This window comes from Eutrigla gurnardus (assembly GCF_963514095.1).
Source record: "Eutrigla gurnardus genome assembly, chromosome: 1".
Classification (NCBI taxonomy): domain Eukaryota; kingdom Metazoa; phylum Chordata; class Actinopteri; order Perciformes; family Triglidae; genus Eutrigla; species Eutrigla gurnardus.
The window spans coordinates 27395718-27414264 of NC_139915.1; the positions used below are offsets into that span (position 1 = coordinate 27395718).

Here is an 18547-nt window from a genome sequence, read left to right on the forward strand (position 1 = left end):
TACTACTGTTGATACTATTGCTTCTGTTAATACTTCCACTACTGTTAATACTTCTACTACTATACTACTACAAACACCAAATGCAGTTGGAACCCAAGGGCCAGGTCTGCAGAGATTTCTGCCTAAAAGCCTATTAAGGCAGATCTTTCTCGCCACTGTTGCTGTAACGCTGGTGATGTTGGGACTTTGAAAACATATTAACTCTGAAAATCATGTGTTAAGTGTCCTGAGATGACTTCTGTTGTGATATGACACTATAAATACAATTTAATTGAATTGAATTTGTTGATTTGAACAAATGAATGTACTAAAACGTATGTAATATACACACTTATATACAATACAATGTAAAATACAGTACTTGAGTGAATGTAGTTAATTACTCTTCTCCTCTAGAAGTACCCAGTTCAAGCCTCGACAGTAAAAGTAGAAATATTGAGTGGAAACAGGGATGGAGGTCTTTTATTTTGAAATTACGTGGGCGGATGTTGATTCGGAAACGGCGTTGGAGCTGTTGTGTTTTCCTAGCTTCATGGCTAAGTGTCTCAGATAACACAGTGTAAAACTTTGCCTCGGGGAGCGGTCGGATTTATATTTACAGCCCAAGCTGAACCTTTCATGCGGTTATGACGTGACCGTTGGCCGAGCTCAACGGTTAACGTTTTTAAATCTCCGCGTCACTTGAGAAAAGTGCCCGGATTGTACAGGATGCTAGCATGTTTCGTTAGCAAACCACTGCAGGAAATTAGCCAGTTAGCTTAGACAGCCAGCCAAGTGTTATTATGAGGCTTATTTTTACCTCTTTATGCTAATACTCGATTTGAATAACCTCTGCGCGATGGACACCGAGGCAATAGTTATCCGTATAATAACGCCGTCAGGTGACATGGACTCGGCCGTTGACTGTCCATCTCTTCTGAACTTCAATGACTTGCTGGTGAGTCTTCAAATGCTAAACAGCTAAGTTAGCTAACTGTCATTTACGTTAAACGTTTCCAGTGGGGAAAACAGCTGTACAGTGAAACGACACTTTGAATTTGGCACTTTCAGTGTGAACTCAAGATGCAATTAACAGTAACAACACTGTTTAAGGTGTTGCATATATTAATGTTTGTCAATGCAATTAACTTTAAACTGTATTTTATTGCTGTAACTGTTTTGTAATGCACTCAAACATTTTCAGGTTGCAATCAGAGATGTCATGCCTGAAGCTACTGTCACAGCCTTTGAATGTAAGTGTCTGGTTATTACTTTGCTTCTGAAACGTTATCATTCCCTTAATTTTGCACTTAATAAATGTGTTATATGTTTACATGTATATGACTGGCTACTGTATGTGGAGAGGGCAATGAAGTGCATTCTGCTCATCTGTATACAGTATAAAATGGGAATATAATATGATTTATACCCTAATAAATACGCTGAAACGATTCTGTTTTATTCTACACTAAGCAGCATTAATGTGTGTAGTGCGTGTGGTTAGTCTTTACTGTTATGTAAACAATATGGTGGGTATACTGTAGTTTGTGCTTGGCTTTGGGTTATTCTACTATAAGATGCTGACAAGGGTCATTTTTTTGTCATATCAAGGCAGACATGAATAGTAAAACACTGCTTATTAATTGCAAAAGTATTCATGGCTTTCTTTGCAAATTGTCTTTTATATAATATGCAGTCATGGTTGCGTTTCCTCTTGTGTTGCTGCTTTTTTTAATTCTCCAAAGTGTACAGTTTCAAAATGACTGACTCAATATTACTTACAACAGTTTTTATGTGGAATGACAGCTCACAATTAAAATATTACTCAATATGATACTAAATTCAGTTTATGCTGTGTATTTGCTATAGCGCACATACTTTGGGCTAATCTGTTCTCTTACCCCTGAATGAAATCAAACTTTATTTGTATGGCACCTTCCATACAGGTTAGTGCAACGTGCTTCACAGATGACTGTCAACCTGAAAATAAGAGAGTGGACTGTGAAAACAACATAAAAGTCAAAAAAGCTTTTCGACACCAATGCACGCAAGGCAATACAATTATAAAGATGTAATACAATTTAATTTAAAGCTATAATGATAGTAATAGTATTAAAACAGTGTGAAATAAACAATAGGTTAATTGTATAACAATATATAAGTGAAATACAATAAAATAAGTGAAATATTTGATGGTTGACTGAATAGGTAGGTTTTAATTTGATGTTTAAACATCTCAACACATTCCACTAGCTCAGAGCATAATTGCTAAAAGCAGATTAATTGAAGGTTTTAGTCCTGCACTTTAGAACGAACAGACTCCCACCAGAGGACCTGAGGGGCAAGTCAAATCTTTAAATCACTACGGAAACTGAGAGGCTACAAATGTAAGGACTTAAAATCAACCCCGTTTTATACCAAAAATGAGTATTGCTTCAAGTGTTGCCTATGACATTGAAAGCTCTTTCTGTGTTATTTTTTATGTCAGGTTGTTTTACAATCCAACATTTAAGAGGTTTTTATGTGTTTTAGATGAAGACGAGGTGGGGGACAGAATCACTGTAAGAAGTGATGAAGAACTCAAAGCCATGTTGTCATATGTGAGTATATGTTATGCATCCCTCTTGCAAATATATATAGCTGTTTTCTCCAATAGATAGTTGCTGTGATGGAAATTGCACCTCATTGTTGCATGTATGTATGACATCTGCTTCATGTGTGCATACCTTTTTGCAATTCAAGGGTCTAAAAATACACTTTTTTGAGTTTTACAGATTGTAAACCCTTCTGAAGGATCTCTTGTGATCTGGGGTAACTTGACTGGATAGAATAGCAAATACATTGTTTTAAATGGCCTGTTAAGTACCACTTAACATCCCTTTTATGTGGACAAACATCTTAGACAAACACATATGAAAACTTTGGCTAGCATGAAAATGATTTAAGGTATTTTTTGCTGCAGTAGCTAATGTCAGTACAAGATAATTTCCACTGTCCAAAACCCGTTGTTCAAAGGGTTCGGGGTGTCAGGTCTATCAGATATGTCTATCAGGAGGCATCGTTGTTCTGAGTTTGAAGTGTTTTGTCTCAGGTAAAAATAAAATGCAGTTGATTGTTAGTTTTCACTAACACACATGCGCACACTCTTCCACTCCCCATTCAGCTCCCCCACCTAGCACATAGTTTTCATATTCTACCATACTTACTTACTGTTCATGCCACGGACAGTAAGAGTAATGGCGTGTAATGGGTTTCTCTATGAGGTACACTGAAAGCTAAATGAACTGTCAATTTTTATTATTTATTATTCAGTACTTAAAGTTTTGCCTCATTAAAGAGCGAGGCCCCCTGGGCTGCAGAATTGTTCGAAATCTACTTTCATCTGTGGATGTCTTTTACCCCCCATCAGCTCACAATGATGCTGCTGGAGCCACAGGCACAATTTACACTTGTTTTTTGTCCATTTTTATCATGCATTCACTTGTGGATGCGTTTTAATCATTAAGTATCAAAGGGTAGCAGGATGATTAAGGAAAAAGAGACAGCTGTTTTGCTGATTGAGCGTTGTGAAACCGGGATGGAAAAAGTATTGACCTCAGTCAGCTTTTATCACAAATCCAGCCGACGTGTTTTGAGGTTCTTTTACAATTTTGCCTCCTTGCTGTGCTCAGTGTGCTGTGTGTCCTGTGTGATTGGGAGTCGCTTTCAAGAAAAGCACAATGTTGATGTACCAATTTCCTGTGTTTTGGTATTACCACCATTTTTGTGTATTGTATGCAAAAAAAAAAACATCACCTTAATATTCAGCAATCGACAACCTGGATGTGAAATATGGTCTAGACCATTTTTAAAGCTAAAACTGAACACGTGATCAATCAAATTTCAGCAATATTCATCTATCTGTGCATTTTTAAATGGCATAGAAGCAAAAACAGTACAACTAAAATAACTGCAAGCTGCAATTTTAGCCATCAGTGTCCCTGGTAGTAATTTTTAGCATGTGCCATTAGTTATTATATATATATATATATATATATATATATATATATATATATATATATATATATATATATATTAGATTTGAATATGAATTAACTTGATCTTGAACCTGTAATATATATTTATTTATTTGGCAGAACAGGCCACAACAAACATAGTATTATTTCGTCTTACTCATTCCTTCTTCAGATGATATGACATGTCTTAACAGCATATTAATTTATGACCCTGACCTGCAGCACAAATATTTAGTGTCCACAACACTGCACTGCTTCGTCCACAGATTTGAAAAGCCACAATTAATTTTTGGCAAACAAATCCAGGAATGTAATGGCTTTCTACTCCTCGTGGGACAGGCAAGTGTACAAAAAAAGCTGCTGATCAACTGGAAAATACTGAGCTCACTAAAATATAATTCACACTAACCGAGTACTTTAAATGTCTTCTGCAAGGGTTATGCATTTCAGCAGTCATTTGCATTTGTGTTCAGAGGATTTTTTTTTTGTGCTGGTTGTTTGCTGTGGTTGCCATTTGGCCTCCGTAGAGACCGCTGTGGATTTCTTGCTTCAGTGTTGTTAATTCCAGGTGAGCAGACAGCCATTATGTGAAATTAATAGGAATTAAGGGAAAACAGCATGTTAGGTGAAAGGTGGGATAATTCATTAGAGTCTCTCATGGTTGCCTCTTGTGTGCATGTTTTTCTGTGTGTGTGTTGATGCTTGTGATAATTAATTAATACGTCTATAACCATGCTTTTAAATATACTGTCTCTACACAGTTTTTTTTTCTCGTATTCGAGATGTCTGCTTTAACATTGCCTCGTGAAAAATCCCTGCTCCTTGTTGCTTAGCAAAATTAATGCTCAAATTCGGCACTTAATTAACATCAGTGTGCAGGGGGCATTTATTGTGAAAAGTATCCCCCATCACGAGAACATTGATTGCTACATGCTCCTGTGAGACGCACTAGTCTTCCAGGCATCTCTAATCATTGTTCGACACCTTGAAAGACAGACGCCCCTGTTCAAAGTTAAAGACTGGCCTGTGTCAGGTGCTAAAAAAAACATGTGACCTCATCTGTTCCTCGCTCAGCTCCCCCTGGAGGTAGTGGCTCTAATTCCACCATTCTTACTCCCATTTCCCCTTAGTCTGCTAATGATGATGAGACCGACTCTCTGCTCTCGCTCTCCCACTTGTCCCTTAAGGCTGAGCGATGGTATTTGGGATCGGACACTGTTTAGTTATTGGCCAACAATGGAGAATGTCTTTTAATAACACACCTACTACAGATTAGGTGGTAATTGCAGCCTTAATCAATAAGCTAGCTGAGCGGAAAATTAAAGGTACGTGAAGCCCGACCCCCCCTACACAAACACACACACACACACACACACACACACACACACACACACACACACACACACACACACACACCCTCAACACACCCAGCATGTTTTTTGGTATAAGGCCCATTGTTCAGATGTGGCCTAGTGAAAACGCTGGAGGGCGAAAAAGCAGAGGGCTAGGAGCGAGGAGGGATCTGACAGTGATAAATAGACCTTTTAATAACAGCTGTGCCACTTGGGTAGCCATTCTGATCCATTCCCATCCAAGCCAGGCCCATCGTCCTCCCTCCCGCTCCCACAATGAGAGAGCAAATTTACATATCACAGGGATGACTTGCTAGTTCATACTGGATTGTAAATGAAACACGTCGAACACATGTCCACGTGGAACTACATAGAGACATCTCCAGTAAGGTCTTGCTGTTAAACTTTGTTGGTTTGAAGGCTCAAAAGGGGGGGGGACGTTAACAAAACGTGCACACACACACTCTCACAGCTTAACAGATGGTTTGGTTAACCGAAACATCAATTATTACATTGCCTTGGCAAGTGTCTGAGAGGCTCCTGTGTGTGTGTGTGTGTGTGTGTGTGTGTGTGCACATGTGTGTGTGTGCATGTGTGTGTGCGCGCTTGTGTGTGTGTGCGTGTGTGTGTGCTTGTGTGCACATGTTAGTCCTGTAGGATATGAGTGTTTGGTGAGCTGTTGACCTGGAGGAGAAAAGGGTTAATGCTACACTCCTTCAGAACAAGCCCACAGGGCTTTGGTCCTCATCGGCAACAGATTTCAGCACAGCAGGCTCACATTTTTTGGGAACACTGTGGATTAATTCTTATGTCATTTAGATAAACATGTTGTGTGTGTGTGTGTGTGTGTGTGTGTGTAAACTATAATAACATTATATTCTAAAAATGTGTCAGTGCAGTGCATCAGCTTTTTGAAGAAGTCCCTTGTTAAATATATTTCACTTAAATACACTGTTGTTCTCAACTATGTGACATTAATTTCCCCTTTTAGTACTTCAACACAATGAATGAACAACGCATGAATGGACTGCTGCTGGACCCTCTACAGATTTTTCCACGAGGTACGGAGTGACACGTTACCGTTTATCATGGATTGGTAATGCTGAAAGACTCAATATGTCTTTGTAATTAAAGTGTTGACAATTAATCTCCAGCTAAATTCAAATATATAATAAAAATACTCACGGGAACTATTAAACCAGAATTTGGGGTAAATCAGTTGTGCTCAAACAATAAGAGAGTGTGAGCATTTGGTGGCTTGAAGTTACAACGCAGCCTCTGGAAAACATTAAAATTCAGTGGCTCATTCTGTTATTGTGTTGACAGTCTTTTATAAATCTACATTTCTTTTGCTCCAAGGACATTGAAACTGCAAGCGTGTGTTCAGGCTGAGCCTTGCCCAAAAATCTCTGGTCTTGTGTACTTTTCTTCCAAACCTGGTTTTGACTATAAATGCTTTTTTCAATGCCTACATTTTCTATATCTTCATGCCTTTTTCTCACCATTCACAGTCGTAAGTAATCGCTGCATAGCTACTGTGTGGTTCTGTTTTTCCTTCTTACCTACCACTAGCTATCTCAAGAGCCCAGCATCTCAATCACTTTCTTGTCTACAACTAATTTCAAAGTAACCCTCATTTCATTTCATCTTTTTCTTTTTTCTTTTTTTTCTTTTTTACACAAAGAACTGATTCCTTTTCAGCACATTTGTAAATGGCCCAGTGATGTGTTCTACAATCTAGTCAATTACTGTTTCAGCCGGCAAGACTCCAGGGATCCGGAACATACATGGCCTGAAGGTACCTATCTCAATAATTGTTTCAGCTGCCTTACACGGAGAACAAGGGGAGGGGAGGGAGGGAAGTTGAGGCAAATGGATTGGTAACGCTGTGTTCCACTTATTGAAATGTCAATTGAAGTCAAGGCTCTCCTTTTCTTTCGCTCATTCTCTTGCTTCCCTTGTCTATGTTTATGTATGGCGATGGCTGCAGCGGGGCTCGTCTCTCCCCGTCTCTCATCTCCTGTATTCTTGGTTCGTAGGCCGGGAGAGTCATTTAAAAGCGAGGTGTTACATTGAATCCTTGATCGCAGTGTATGATCCTCTCATTCCATATGATTAGAATAAATTCAATGTTCAAGTCAATGAAAGTCATTGTTTGACCATGAAATTGTCATTACAACCCCCCCCTGCAAATGGCCTCCCACAGACCTTCCCATTTTATGTTCGGCATATGTTGCTATTGAAACTCAATGCTAATTACCAAGGGTTAAATTACTTGACACCTCCTCCATCTTTCCAGATGATCCATATTATATCCATCTCCATTTCAATAATAAAATCACCCCTCCTTTCCAAATACTGAAAGTGCTTTATATGATGTATCCTCTGAGGAGCTTTAGTAAAAACTACTGAACTGTGTCATTTTTTTTTTTTTTTTTTTAAGATCAAGGATCTGTTTTCATAATAATTATGTTTTCTAGAATCTTCAGCTCCTGTGGTAATCTTTTCCCTCTTTTCTCCTGTTTTAATATAAAACAAATTGGCTTAGGGGAGCCTTGTGTGCTGTTTAAATTAGGTCTTCCTGGGCACTAATTAAAGAGACAAACCCTGTGCTTTAGTAGACCCAACACATCGGCCTCTTGACCTCAATTAAATGAGTTATTTTTAGTATACCCTTTACAGGACAGGATCTTGTCACTTCTGGGTTTAGCACAGAAGTCTTCAGAGTAAATATAGATGCAGATGAGTAAATGTAAAGAAATATGTACCAAGTGAGGCGTGACATTTTTAATGCACCCCTCCACCCAACTCCACACCTCCACCCCACCCCTGTTTCCAGTCTGCCTCTACGCTGACATCTGTCCAATAAAGCTGAAAATGCCAACCAAAATAAACTCCAAACTTTATTGTCCAAATCTGTTTTTTTCCTGTCTCACTTCCTTCAGTTTTAAGGCATATTGCTGTACTTTCATGCAAATATATTTTTGCCTCTCCTCTTCCCCCCCTTTCCCTTCCATTGCTGTCTGTCATCCTTTCCCCTCCTCTATGTGGACACCTCTTTCTTTCTTCTTTGCCTGCCTCCCTCCTCTCCCACGAAAGCCAATTAACCCCCAGGCTGAACTGAGAGCTTGTGTTTTGTTCTTGTTCATTAGGGGGTCTGGCCATATGTCTGTCTGTCTTTTGGCCTTGACCACTAAGTGTGTGTGTGTGTGTGTTATGTGTTGTGTGTGTGTGTCCTTTTACATTTTGGCGTATGTGTTTCCGCACCTTCAGGTTAATACAAGACCTAACCCAGCCAATGACTGCACCCATGCTGTCCCAGACTCCGTGGCCAACAACAGGTGAGCTTTCCTGGGGCACGAGGAGCATGTTACCCTATACCGAGTAGTCGGTTGGTTGATAGATGAGTAGAAAGATGTCTGTGATACTTCAACTGTGTTGTCTTCCTTCCTCCAGCTTGAAAAAGTCATCTGCTGAGCTGAAGAGGATCCTGACAAATGGGCAGGTGAGTCTGCGTTTTGGGTTTAAGCAGAGTTTCAGCGTTGTTATCTCACTGCTCCTGCTCTCTTGCACCCAGTTTCCATTGACTGTCTAGAAACACATTCTCTCTCTAGTGGTTGACTTCTCTATTGATTTTCTGTGATGCCAACCGTGGGCAAGTTATACAGAGTGTGTATTTGGTCATTGTCTCTTCACTGCAGTGGGTCTTTGGGTTTTGAGGATACACAGACACACACACACACACACGCACACACACACAATGGCTAGCATGTCAGGGAGACAATTAAGCCACGTCCTCTCAGGTTTCTGCTGTAACACAGTGAATTAATAGAGCTGTTCCCTTTTCACCATCCCGTCATCCATCTCTTCTCATTCTCTTTACCCCCCCTCCTCTCACTATGTTATCAAATCAATTGAGGTGGACCAGAAGGGGAGGGTTCATGTATATTGTGCGCATGCATGCTTACATGCATGTTGTGATGCCTGCCCCTTTCTCTGTGTACAGAATAAGTTTTGGCATCATATCAATATCAATAACCTTGAGCGCCACACACACACACACAGACGAACTGCTACAATGCAGCGTAGACAGGGGACATTAGAGAATGAATTCTGGCCATTTAGGATGAAAATACAAACAGTCATTTTCCTTTCTTTTTTTTTAAATTAATGGACACTAGCATTTTGCAGTTGGACATTTGCTTATATCGATGGGACACATAATACTCATATATCATATTTTAAATTACATATTCAGTTTTCAAATTTCAAAATTTGGTTTTGAAATTCTAGTGCTCGACATGTTTGTGATGTAAAAACAGATTTCTTTGGCCCAGATTGGATGCATTTTATGTATGCATTTAAAATATTGAACAAAGTATTTAGATTCTGTTTTACTTTTGCCACTTTTCAAGTTAAAATTTGTTTAATTTTTAAAAATTTCAGTCATTTTACATTCATTTTATTTTCTGATGAACTTGAGGAATCAATGTGTTCCTAAGTGTTCAATTTTATAACTATCCACACAATGTCCTTTGTCCTTCGACTGGAAAAAAAAGAAAAAATGTTTTATTGTTGAATAAAACGACAACTGCAAACAAATCATCATTAAAGTCTACATCAGTTACGCCCCCACTGACCCAAGCACAATGCCAGTTTATAAATTGGACAGCAAATATTGTATTGATCTCCTCCTTCTGTCCCTCTGTTTTCTCTGCTTATGCCGCTGAACTTGGAGTGACCTGAATGCTTGTCTGGTTTATAGCCTCTCGTGACCGTGTCATCCCGTCTCACTGTCTCTGCCTCACCTGTGTGGTTACGCATTTCATCCAATGGTTGCATGGCTTCTAATGTTATAACATCTAAGTACCATCATTGTATACCTGTTCCTGCAGATAAATGCTCAAGATATCCACTATCAAGAGCAGCTTGGCCATGGAAACGGAGGCACAGTTTACAAGTAAGTCTTTGCTGGCTCTCGCATTGAGGCAACATTACAAGGCCACAACACAATAACAGATGGTGACACTGAAGAGATACTTGGCAAAGAAAGTGAGATGGTCTGAATGATTTATTCAGGGACGCCAAAGCCTCTATACAGTCCAAATATTAAGGAAGGATGTATCGATGAGTTGCCAATTATAGACTAATGACTGTGATACGATTCTTGTCTTTTATATATATTTTTTCTGCTCAGTTTTATGTCCAACACATCAGTCTCCGGTAGGTTTCTGTGAAGGGTTGTTGTTCGCCACCCTACCTCTGTTCCTCTGTCCATCCATTTATCTCTTGGTGTTTCGTGTGACATCTATCAGGCTGGTTTGTGTCTTTACCTTCATTTATTTATTCTGGTTTGAAGGTTGCAAACGTATATATGATATTGATTTGGGGCTGTAAGGTTGTGACAGCAATTGACTTAATCTGTCTATAGTTACCTGCCACGATGGGAGAGCTCCGTCCTCTCCGGCTAGACAAATGTATTACTGCCCTGCTGACGTTATGACAAGGTTGGCATTTGTGTTGCTCGTTTTATCCTTCTTTTCCCCACCTTATGTGTTCTCCTTCCCATCAATTCTCAGCTATTGAACTGTTTTATTGAGATTGAAGTATTGATCACTGCTCAGACTAACCTTGACTTGACAGATTGGTCTCTTTCACACAGTCCCCAGCAACCCCAGTAAATGTCCTATCTGGCAAATACACAAAACGTGTGTTTTTTATTTTCACGTCTTTCTTTCCAACCTGTTTATGACTTTGAAATAGTTTTATTAAGAGCCAGTCTTTCATGCTTGTAGGAGAATACGATTGCTGATTGGTTTGGCACCAAAATGATTACACTGCAGTGGGGAAGGCCAATATTGCAAGCCCAACAACTTCTCAGTCAATTTAGTTCAGCAAAAAAATCCATATGCTTTGGTGCAGATTTTTTCATGGTTGGAAGGAGAAGATAAAAAAAAGAAGCAGATACAAAAAAACATCCTTGTTGTTTGTTTCTGATTTAGTAGATTGTTTTATTTCATGCCTATAATTAAAGGTTCTCTATATGATATTGAGAGCATTAATACAGCAGCAAACCATTATTTGCCTTGTGTGCCTTTTTAGTGCATGCTAGCTCATGTTAGCATGCCCTACTTGCTAGCTTATGGCTGCGGCTCTGCGTTCATACCTTCATGCCTTCCTATGTTGTTTTCTCTGTTAGCGCTGTTAGCACCATTAGCTGCTAGCCATCCCCATGTCCAGAGCTGCGTGGAAACAATAGCTCTCCGTCTAGATAGCAGAGGAGACCAAACATACTTTTAAACAGCTTAAAGATGGGCCTGAAAATATGCTGTCTCTAATTCATACTACACACTAAACGTTTTTTGAGTATGTGGTGTGTTCACACTGGAAAGTGACAAAGTATACTCAGTCAGTGTGTATACTAAAAGCCACTGATTTAGTGTTGTTGTATCTACATTTGTTTTGAATCTGTAAGAGCTTCCTTATCAGCAATGCCTCCTGTCCAGTACTTTATTTGTCCTCATCCTTCCGCAAATGTTCCTGTTTACGTCGACATTTCCTCGAGTACAGCAAGGGTGATATTCTTCTGTGTTACACAGCAACAAACGCATTTTCAAAAACTTCAAGGTTGCCTGTTAGTCATGCCTATCATAAGTCCACACCTGAAAATTGGGCTTTTGCGTCCCAAACTACCCCAGCTGCTTCCTTCCTCACCTGCCAGTCTCTTTCTGCTAAGTCAGCATTAGCTTAGTAAGCACCAACCATGTTCTTGGAAGCCTCTTCCGCTCTGCAAAAGTTTTAAAGAAGGTCCACTCTGCTTTTTCCCCCTCTGTAGTTCCTGGCAAAGGTGTTGCAAACAGTTTCCTAATCAAAGCAAAAACAATCAATAATTGTTTGTGTTTGGTGTGAATTGGAATTTTCAACCTTTGATATACCAGGCTGACTGGTCACAGGCACTTTTCCACAACAGAAAAGTGAAGTATGTTTAAGGCTACAAGTGGCGGTGTTTTTTTGGGGTATTTTTTTTACATTGTACTCACCAAAGTAATTGCTTTTGGACGAAGGCGGCGTCATTAAAACCAAGTCTAATGGACAGGAAACCCTACCAATTAGGAAGCTGCTGCTGACTAGCTACTTTGCATAGTGTTGCGTCAGTTGATGTCTGAAGCACACGCTGAGCGCCATGGCGACAGAAGACCTAGTCAACTGATTCGCCATACGGTTACTGTTTCTGATGCGTGGATTGTCAAACATCGGCGGTTTGTGGTTGCTTGCATAGAAAACAGCGAGTGCAGAGGTTATTAACGCGTCACGCTCTGCTGCTATTTTATCTTTTGGGCAACTTTAAGAATTTATGTTAAATAGAAACGGCTCATAAAATATACCAGTAACAGTTGTTTTTAAGCAGACAAATATTAACAATATATTCATGATAATTTAGTCTGAGATTTAAAAGAATTTGAACAAAACACAAACACATTACTCACTCTCGATTTGTGAAGTAGTACTTACTATAAGTACATTCAACCATGTGGTTTCTACCCAAAGGACTGCAAGTACAGCAACAAATATGCTCTTTTGCTTCATTTACTCTACAGTATTTATAGACAAAGGTTTTTATCAGGCCGAGTAGACAGGAGGGAAGGATGTTTGAGGCTTGAACTCTTCTCAGTACGGTAGGGCATATGTGCACTTTTCTTTTGGCAAGGCTATTTTTTTTTTGCTTGTCTGTTTGTTTGTCTGTTTGTTTGTCTGTTTGTTTGTTTGTGCTTGTGGCCCAAGGCCGAAAGGGTGAGGGCGGGGTGAGGGATGGAGGAAGGGCGGGAAAGGGGGGGATCGGTAAAATGTGAGCACTGTACTTCTGTTTTAATTGCATTACATGTACCCTCTTTTGTTGGTGCTCAATAAAACATTTATATAAAAAAAATAACCTTTTTGTAAAACAAATTAAAAATTTGTATTTTTGTGAAATTTGCGGTATCCATCAGGAAAAGAGCCATTGTTAGCAGATACTGTCTTAATGCTCATCAAGGGCAGGGGCAGTCCTGCTGGCTTCCAAACCTATTCCCTGTCGTCTTCAGACCCTTCAGTCCAGCTTATATCAGGCTTATCACGTGTGAAAGCACTACCAAAGGCTTCCCACCTTTTAACCTCTTAGTCCATTTATGACCCAGAGCCATTTAGACTCAATTGGATGTTACCAACACCACAGCTCTCCATAACCACACGCTGACCCAGCCATCCATCAATGTCGGCCTTTGTTTTTTATTGCACACTCTCTCAGAGGTCCATCTTGTCCGGCAATCTAACTGACTCCGTGGCTTATAAATACAATAACAAGGACACACAGGCTATTTTCATGACTCATGGATCCAGCAGTGCAATTAAAACAAAGCACATTTGCCATGACTGTGACTGTGGTGACATCTACTTAGACACCCATGGCTGTCACTTTACTATCTGGGCCCATTTTCTCCATTGATTTTATTATTTCACCTTATTGATTAGACTGTATATCGAAGGGCCAAAGCTCTTTGGTTAATTGGTGGTTAGATAGTATCTTGTATCCAGATATGTTCAGATTGTCATCAGTGCAGCCTAGCTTTTGTCTTTGGTGCAGAACATTTAGACTATAATGAGTGTAATTGAAATTATTTGTTTGTCTCTTTTTTATGGATCGACTTTTGGACTCAATGAGTATTGCTTCAGCCAATTAAGATACGTTTTCTAATGGTTAAAAGCCTGAAAATGTGAAATCTGAAGCCTGGTTGGGGGGGAAATGATTACTTCACCATTTAACATTTACTGTTTTACAGCCTCAAGCTACATAAATGATTCAGGAAGTTACTTTTGAGATGATTGTTTGAGTTTTGAGTATCCACTGGAGGTTAGTCTGACCCTATGATGACCTAATTATTGTTGTTTTTATTTAAATGACACAGTATAAACTGCACTGTGAAACCTATAATGCAGACATGAAAATCAGGAACTTTACAAAGAACAAACTTCTCCTTTGCTATTTATTGCCTGGAGATGTTATAAGACGTACAGTTTAAGCAACTCTTACCATCCATACATTCAGATGGCAACAATGACAATTAGTGAAAGCTATAGCACAGCCACGAAGCGAGCCCTTTTGTGTATATTTGTGTGTACACACATGTCTGTTTGTGAATGTCTGTGTTTAGGTTTCTGCCTCCCCCATGTCAGTTAGGACACCCATTATAGCTGTATCGGGTGAGAGAGAAAGGCGGCCTGTCATCCACGTAGCAGTGTAAAAGTACCACCTTAGCCCTGATCCAGGAGGCCAGTGCCTCTAACCCTCAGCCCCAACTTCGGGGACATAGAGAGAAGCTCTATGAATACTGCATGATGGAGCTTTTATTACAGAGCGAGCTGGAGTGTAAATAAGATCCAGGCAATGGGGCACGTTTACTGGGGTCAGATCAGGGGAAGTGGCGGGGGGTGGCTATGTAACCTTGTCCCCATTTCTGCCGCTGTCACAAGCCTGTCACTGTAACTCATACAGGGATGCTCGGCCCTGAGGTGGTCAAGGACGGTCTGAGAATAAAGCTTTAACCAAGCAGTAGTCACACCATATCGCCGGACCTTAAACATGCCCTCAAAATATATGACTTTAAACTTTGTGATTTCCTAACTTACCTAACTTAGGTAAACATTTAATTATTACCATGTAAAAGTACTCACTTCGTGAGCGTGCAGTAATATTGGGCCCGTTGTGCTTAACGGGATAGTTCAGGTCTTTGGACGTGGGTTTGTATGAGGTACTTAAACAAAGTCGGTATATTTTCTACAGTAGATGACGGTCGGCACTTCTCCAGTATGGAAAAATGTATTTGATGAAACTTGGTATACATGGTGTCCCACATACACGCTATCATGTGTTAAAGTAGTATTTCGGTGCAGTCAGCCACGGGCTCGGCGTGTCTAGACTAGAATTGAAGAATACAAGTTGTTTTGCATGGCGAAGATTCAGTTTAATGTCTTTTCCACACACACACACACACACACACACACACACACACACACACACAACCTGCCCTCCCCGTATTTAACATGTCTATCCCTGCAATTCTGCCTCAATTAAAATCTTCATCTTAATTAAGAGGCAGCACTCATGCTTAACTGATATTGATTGGGGCTTAAAGGAAGACGGAGACATCAAAATGAAAACGAGGTTGTCAGTCTTATGTCTAAAGAGCTCTTTAAAAAAAAAAAGATGACACTAAAGATAAAAAATAGTTATTAACTCTCTTCCATCAGAAGAAGGTTTGTGTTTTGTTCTATTAACTAAAACCTAATTTGTATACTTTGCTGTTCCATATTTTTCATTTATCTTTACGTGTAAATATTCGGTCATAGCTTGCTTATTCTTTTAACATCTCTGAAAAGTCTGTAGTTAGTCTTTGACTTAAGCAGTGATGACACTGTTATGAAAGATGTGTAAACTACAGCTGCAGGCCGAGACCAGTGTTTGCTCAAACACTGACATAGCACTAATGGGTGGCATTAATTAAAGGCCTGGGCCAGTTTTGAGGTGTCTGGCCGAAGAGCAATGTGATCCTACCAATCTGAGACACATTAATCACACCTTGCACCATACGCGTTCTCTCTGGAAGACCCGCTGACAGATGAGTAGCCAGGTATCACATTCACTAAGCCTGTTTGTAAGCAACCCAGCCTGTGTGACGTACACGGCCCCCGCCTCATCCCCATCACCTGACAGCTGTTGCACCGCATTTGTCCTTGAGGATTGTATGTTGAGAGATCCCGAGATGTTGTCACCGGTGTGCCGTAAACTAACCTTCAAGGTCTGTAACTAAAGCCGATGTTTGGCATTAAGGAGTTTGCTAATTTAATCATTACCGGGACGGTCTGTGGCTGCTTCAATTGCAACTCAAAACTCTGTCTGGAACAACGAGTAATAGGGCTGACTGGATCTGGTTTTTGGTGGTGACCTCTGACCTTTACGAGAAACAACAGTGGCGTTTTGTCATGCTAATTTAGACGCTGCTGTGTCATGTATGTCCTGACATTACCCCTCACTGGAACTTGATCACCAAATTTACATTATTAGTCCGTTACATTAACAATTTGTGATCGTTCTTGATTTAAGGGTAGTGTTATGTGTGTAATTATTTGTTTCTCATTATCTTCTGTTTCATCCCTGTAGAGCGTACCATCTCCTGGGCAAGAAGGTTTTAGCTGTCAAGGTGAGAACCTTCCTTCCATGTTGATGATAGTACTTGCTCTTTAATAAGTCACCCTCAATCTAGTCCACTCAATCAGAACCTCAAAGGAACTTGTTAACGTTGTGTTGATTAAAGGCGGCACCTTTTTTGATAACAGGTCATCCCCCTGGATATCACGGTGGAATTACAGAAGCAGATCATGTCAGAATTAGAAATTCTCTACAAGGTGAGTTTAACTTGTTCCTCGTCACAATGACCATGTCTTTTCTTTTTCCTCCACGGAATGTTTCTGTCTTATCAGATCACATTATTAATAAACCACGAGTCTGACGGAGCTCACCTCTGGTCTTACAATGTAAGCCAGGGTTCAGCGATACATGGAAACGCACCTAACATACACGTGGACTAGACATGTGAGTTTACTGATCATCGTATGTGCATTAGATTAAGGGTTTTCTGCTGCTGCTGCTTAAATGGAAAACTCTTAACTCCTTAAAAGCAACATGAAGAAAGCCCACCATGTTTACGTGTTTCTACACGGCCCCACTTTCTCCCCCAACCAAAAACAGTTGACTTCAAATTGATGCTGTTGAGTCATCCTTTTCAGCACAAACTACTCACGTCAGCTTCAGTGATCATGAGAAACTTTTCTTTTTAATTCAGTGCCACACAATCACTTTTTGCTCAAATTCGTGAGGATAATGTCTAAAGAAATCCTTTTGTAATGCAGATAGATATTTTAGCATGCCCTTTAATGATGAAATTGTCTCTTCTCTCGATTGCAGTGTGATTCACCCTACATCATCACTTTCTTCAGTGCCTTTTTTGTAGAGAACAGGATATCCATATGCACAGAGTTTATGGACGGTGAGTTTCTCGGTGGCTCAAGTCAGTAGATGGTGTGTTTTATCTTTGCTGGCCACAGCTGTGTAGAAGAGACTTAAGGGAACTGTCATCTGTCTCTCTACTGTGTATCCATTTACACTTCTGCAGATCAAGGGAACGTCTTATCGCTTTGAGTTGCTTAGCATGCCTGTGTGCTAAAAGCTACAAGGGCGTGATAAATCTGGACTTAAGTGCATTTGTAGGTGCGTTTGTATGTGTGTGTCTGGTTTGGTGTGAGATGGGGGACTGTCTATTGTATATATGTATATATATTTTTTAGGTCTGTGTGTGTGTTTGTCCAAGTGTGTGTTAATGCGGTGATTCCCCTGTTTCACACATTTGATAGCTTGTCAGCAAAGACTGTCTAACCTCTCAGCCCTTTTTACTTCATGAAACTTTTCTTTGATCGGTCATTTCCTGTCGTGCTTGACTATTGCAGCTGGGTGTGTTGTTAGACAGTTCGACCAGAGCACCCCTGCATGGAAGACACCACTCTTGGTCGGTTGGTGGTTAATGATTGGTTAATGAGGGGAGGCAAGAATCAAAATTAGCATTCCTAGTAAATATCCAGTGTAAGAGGATCAACAGTTCCTTCTTGCCCACTGGGAAATGCTAGTTGACATAATCTAGATCAGGACCACATGATAAGTGCAAACTACTTTTTTTTTGTCATTTGTGTGGGTCGTGTTAACATCTGCATGGGCAACATGAATTTGTGATGTGTCAAAAAGGGCATTAGGATAATAGTTGAGAAATAGTTGTTCCCCGGCTGAATGAATAATTAATTTGTCTTTTGCAGGTGGTTCTCTGGACGTGTACAAAAGGATTCCAGAGCATGTGCTGGGGAGGATCGCAGTGGCAGTAAGTTTCATGAAATACTTGTCCTTTCTAGTAATTGGAATGTGAATGAAGTGTTGTGTTGTCGAGGTTTTAAAACCATTTATTTAAGTGTATTAAGAATGTGATTGTCCCATTTTTAATTGCAATCCGTTATACGTTTGGCTGAACAGTTCTGAAGACATTTGTATTCACTTTTAAGTGAAGCACAGGTGTGAATTTTTCAATTAGCTTCTATTTGGTGAAGTGATGGACAAAGTCACTG

The 18547-nt window shown here is 40.0% G+C and overlaps 1 protein-coding gene across 1 annotated transcript in view; it reads left to right on the forward strand.

The window, feature by feature from the left end:
• The first annotated feature begins 525 nt into the window (after nt 1-525).
• The window catches only part of map2k5 (mitogen-activated protein kinase kinase 5), a 47285-nt gene continuing 29263 nt past the window's right edge, over nt 526-18547 (forward strand). Inside the window, exons 1-12 of the mRNA XM_084007950.1 lie at nt 526-937; nt 1184-1232; nt 2512-2579; nt 6339-6408; nt 7105-7145; nt 8621-8688; nt 8804-8852; nt 10243-10307; nt 16542-16581; nt 16718-16786; nt 17346-17427; nt 18245-18306. Coding sequence (XP_083864076.1) covers nt 806-937; nt 1184-1232; nt 2512-2579; nt 6339-6408; nt 7105-7145; nt 8621-8688; nt 8804-8852; nt 10243-10307; nt 16542-16581; nt 16718-16786; nt 17346-17427; nt 18245-18306 — 795 coding nt within the window. The 5' untranslated portion in view covers nt 526-805. The remainder of the gene's footprint in view (nt 938-1183; nt 1233-2511; nt 2580-6338; nt 6409-7104; nt 7146-8620; nt 8689-8803; nt 8853-10242; nt 10308-16541; nt 16582-16717; nt 16787-17345; nt 17428-18244; nt 18307-18547) is intronic.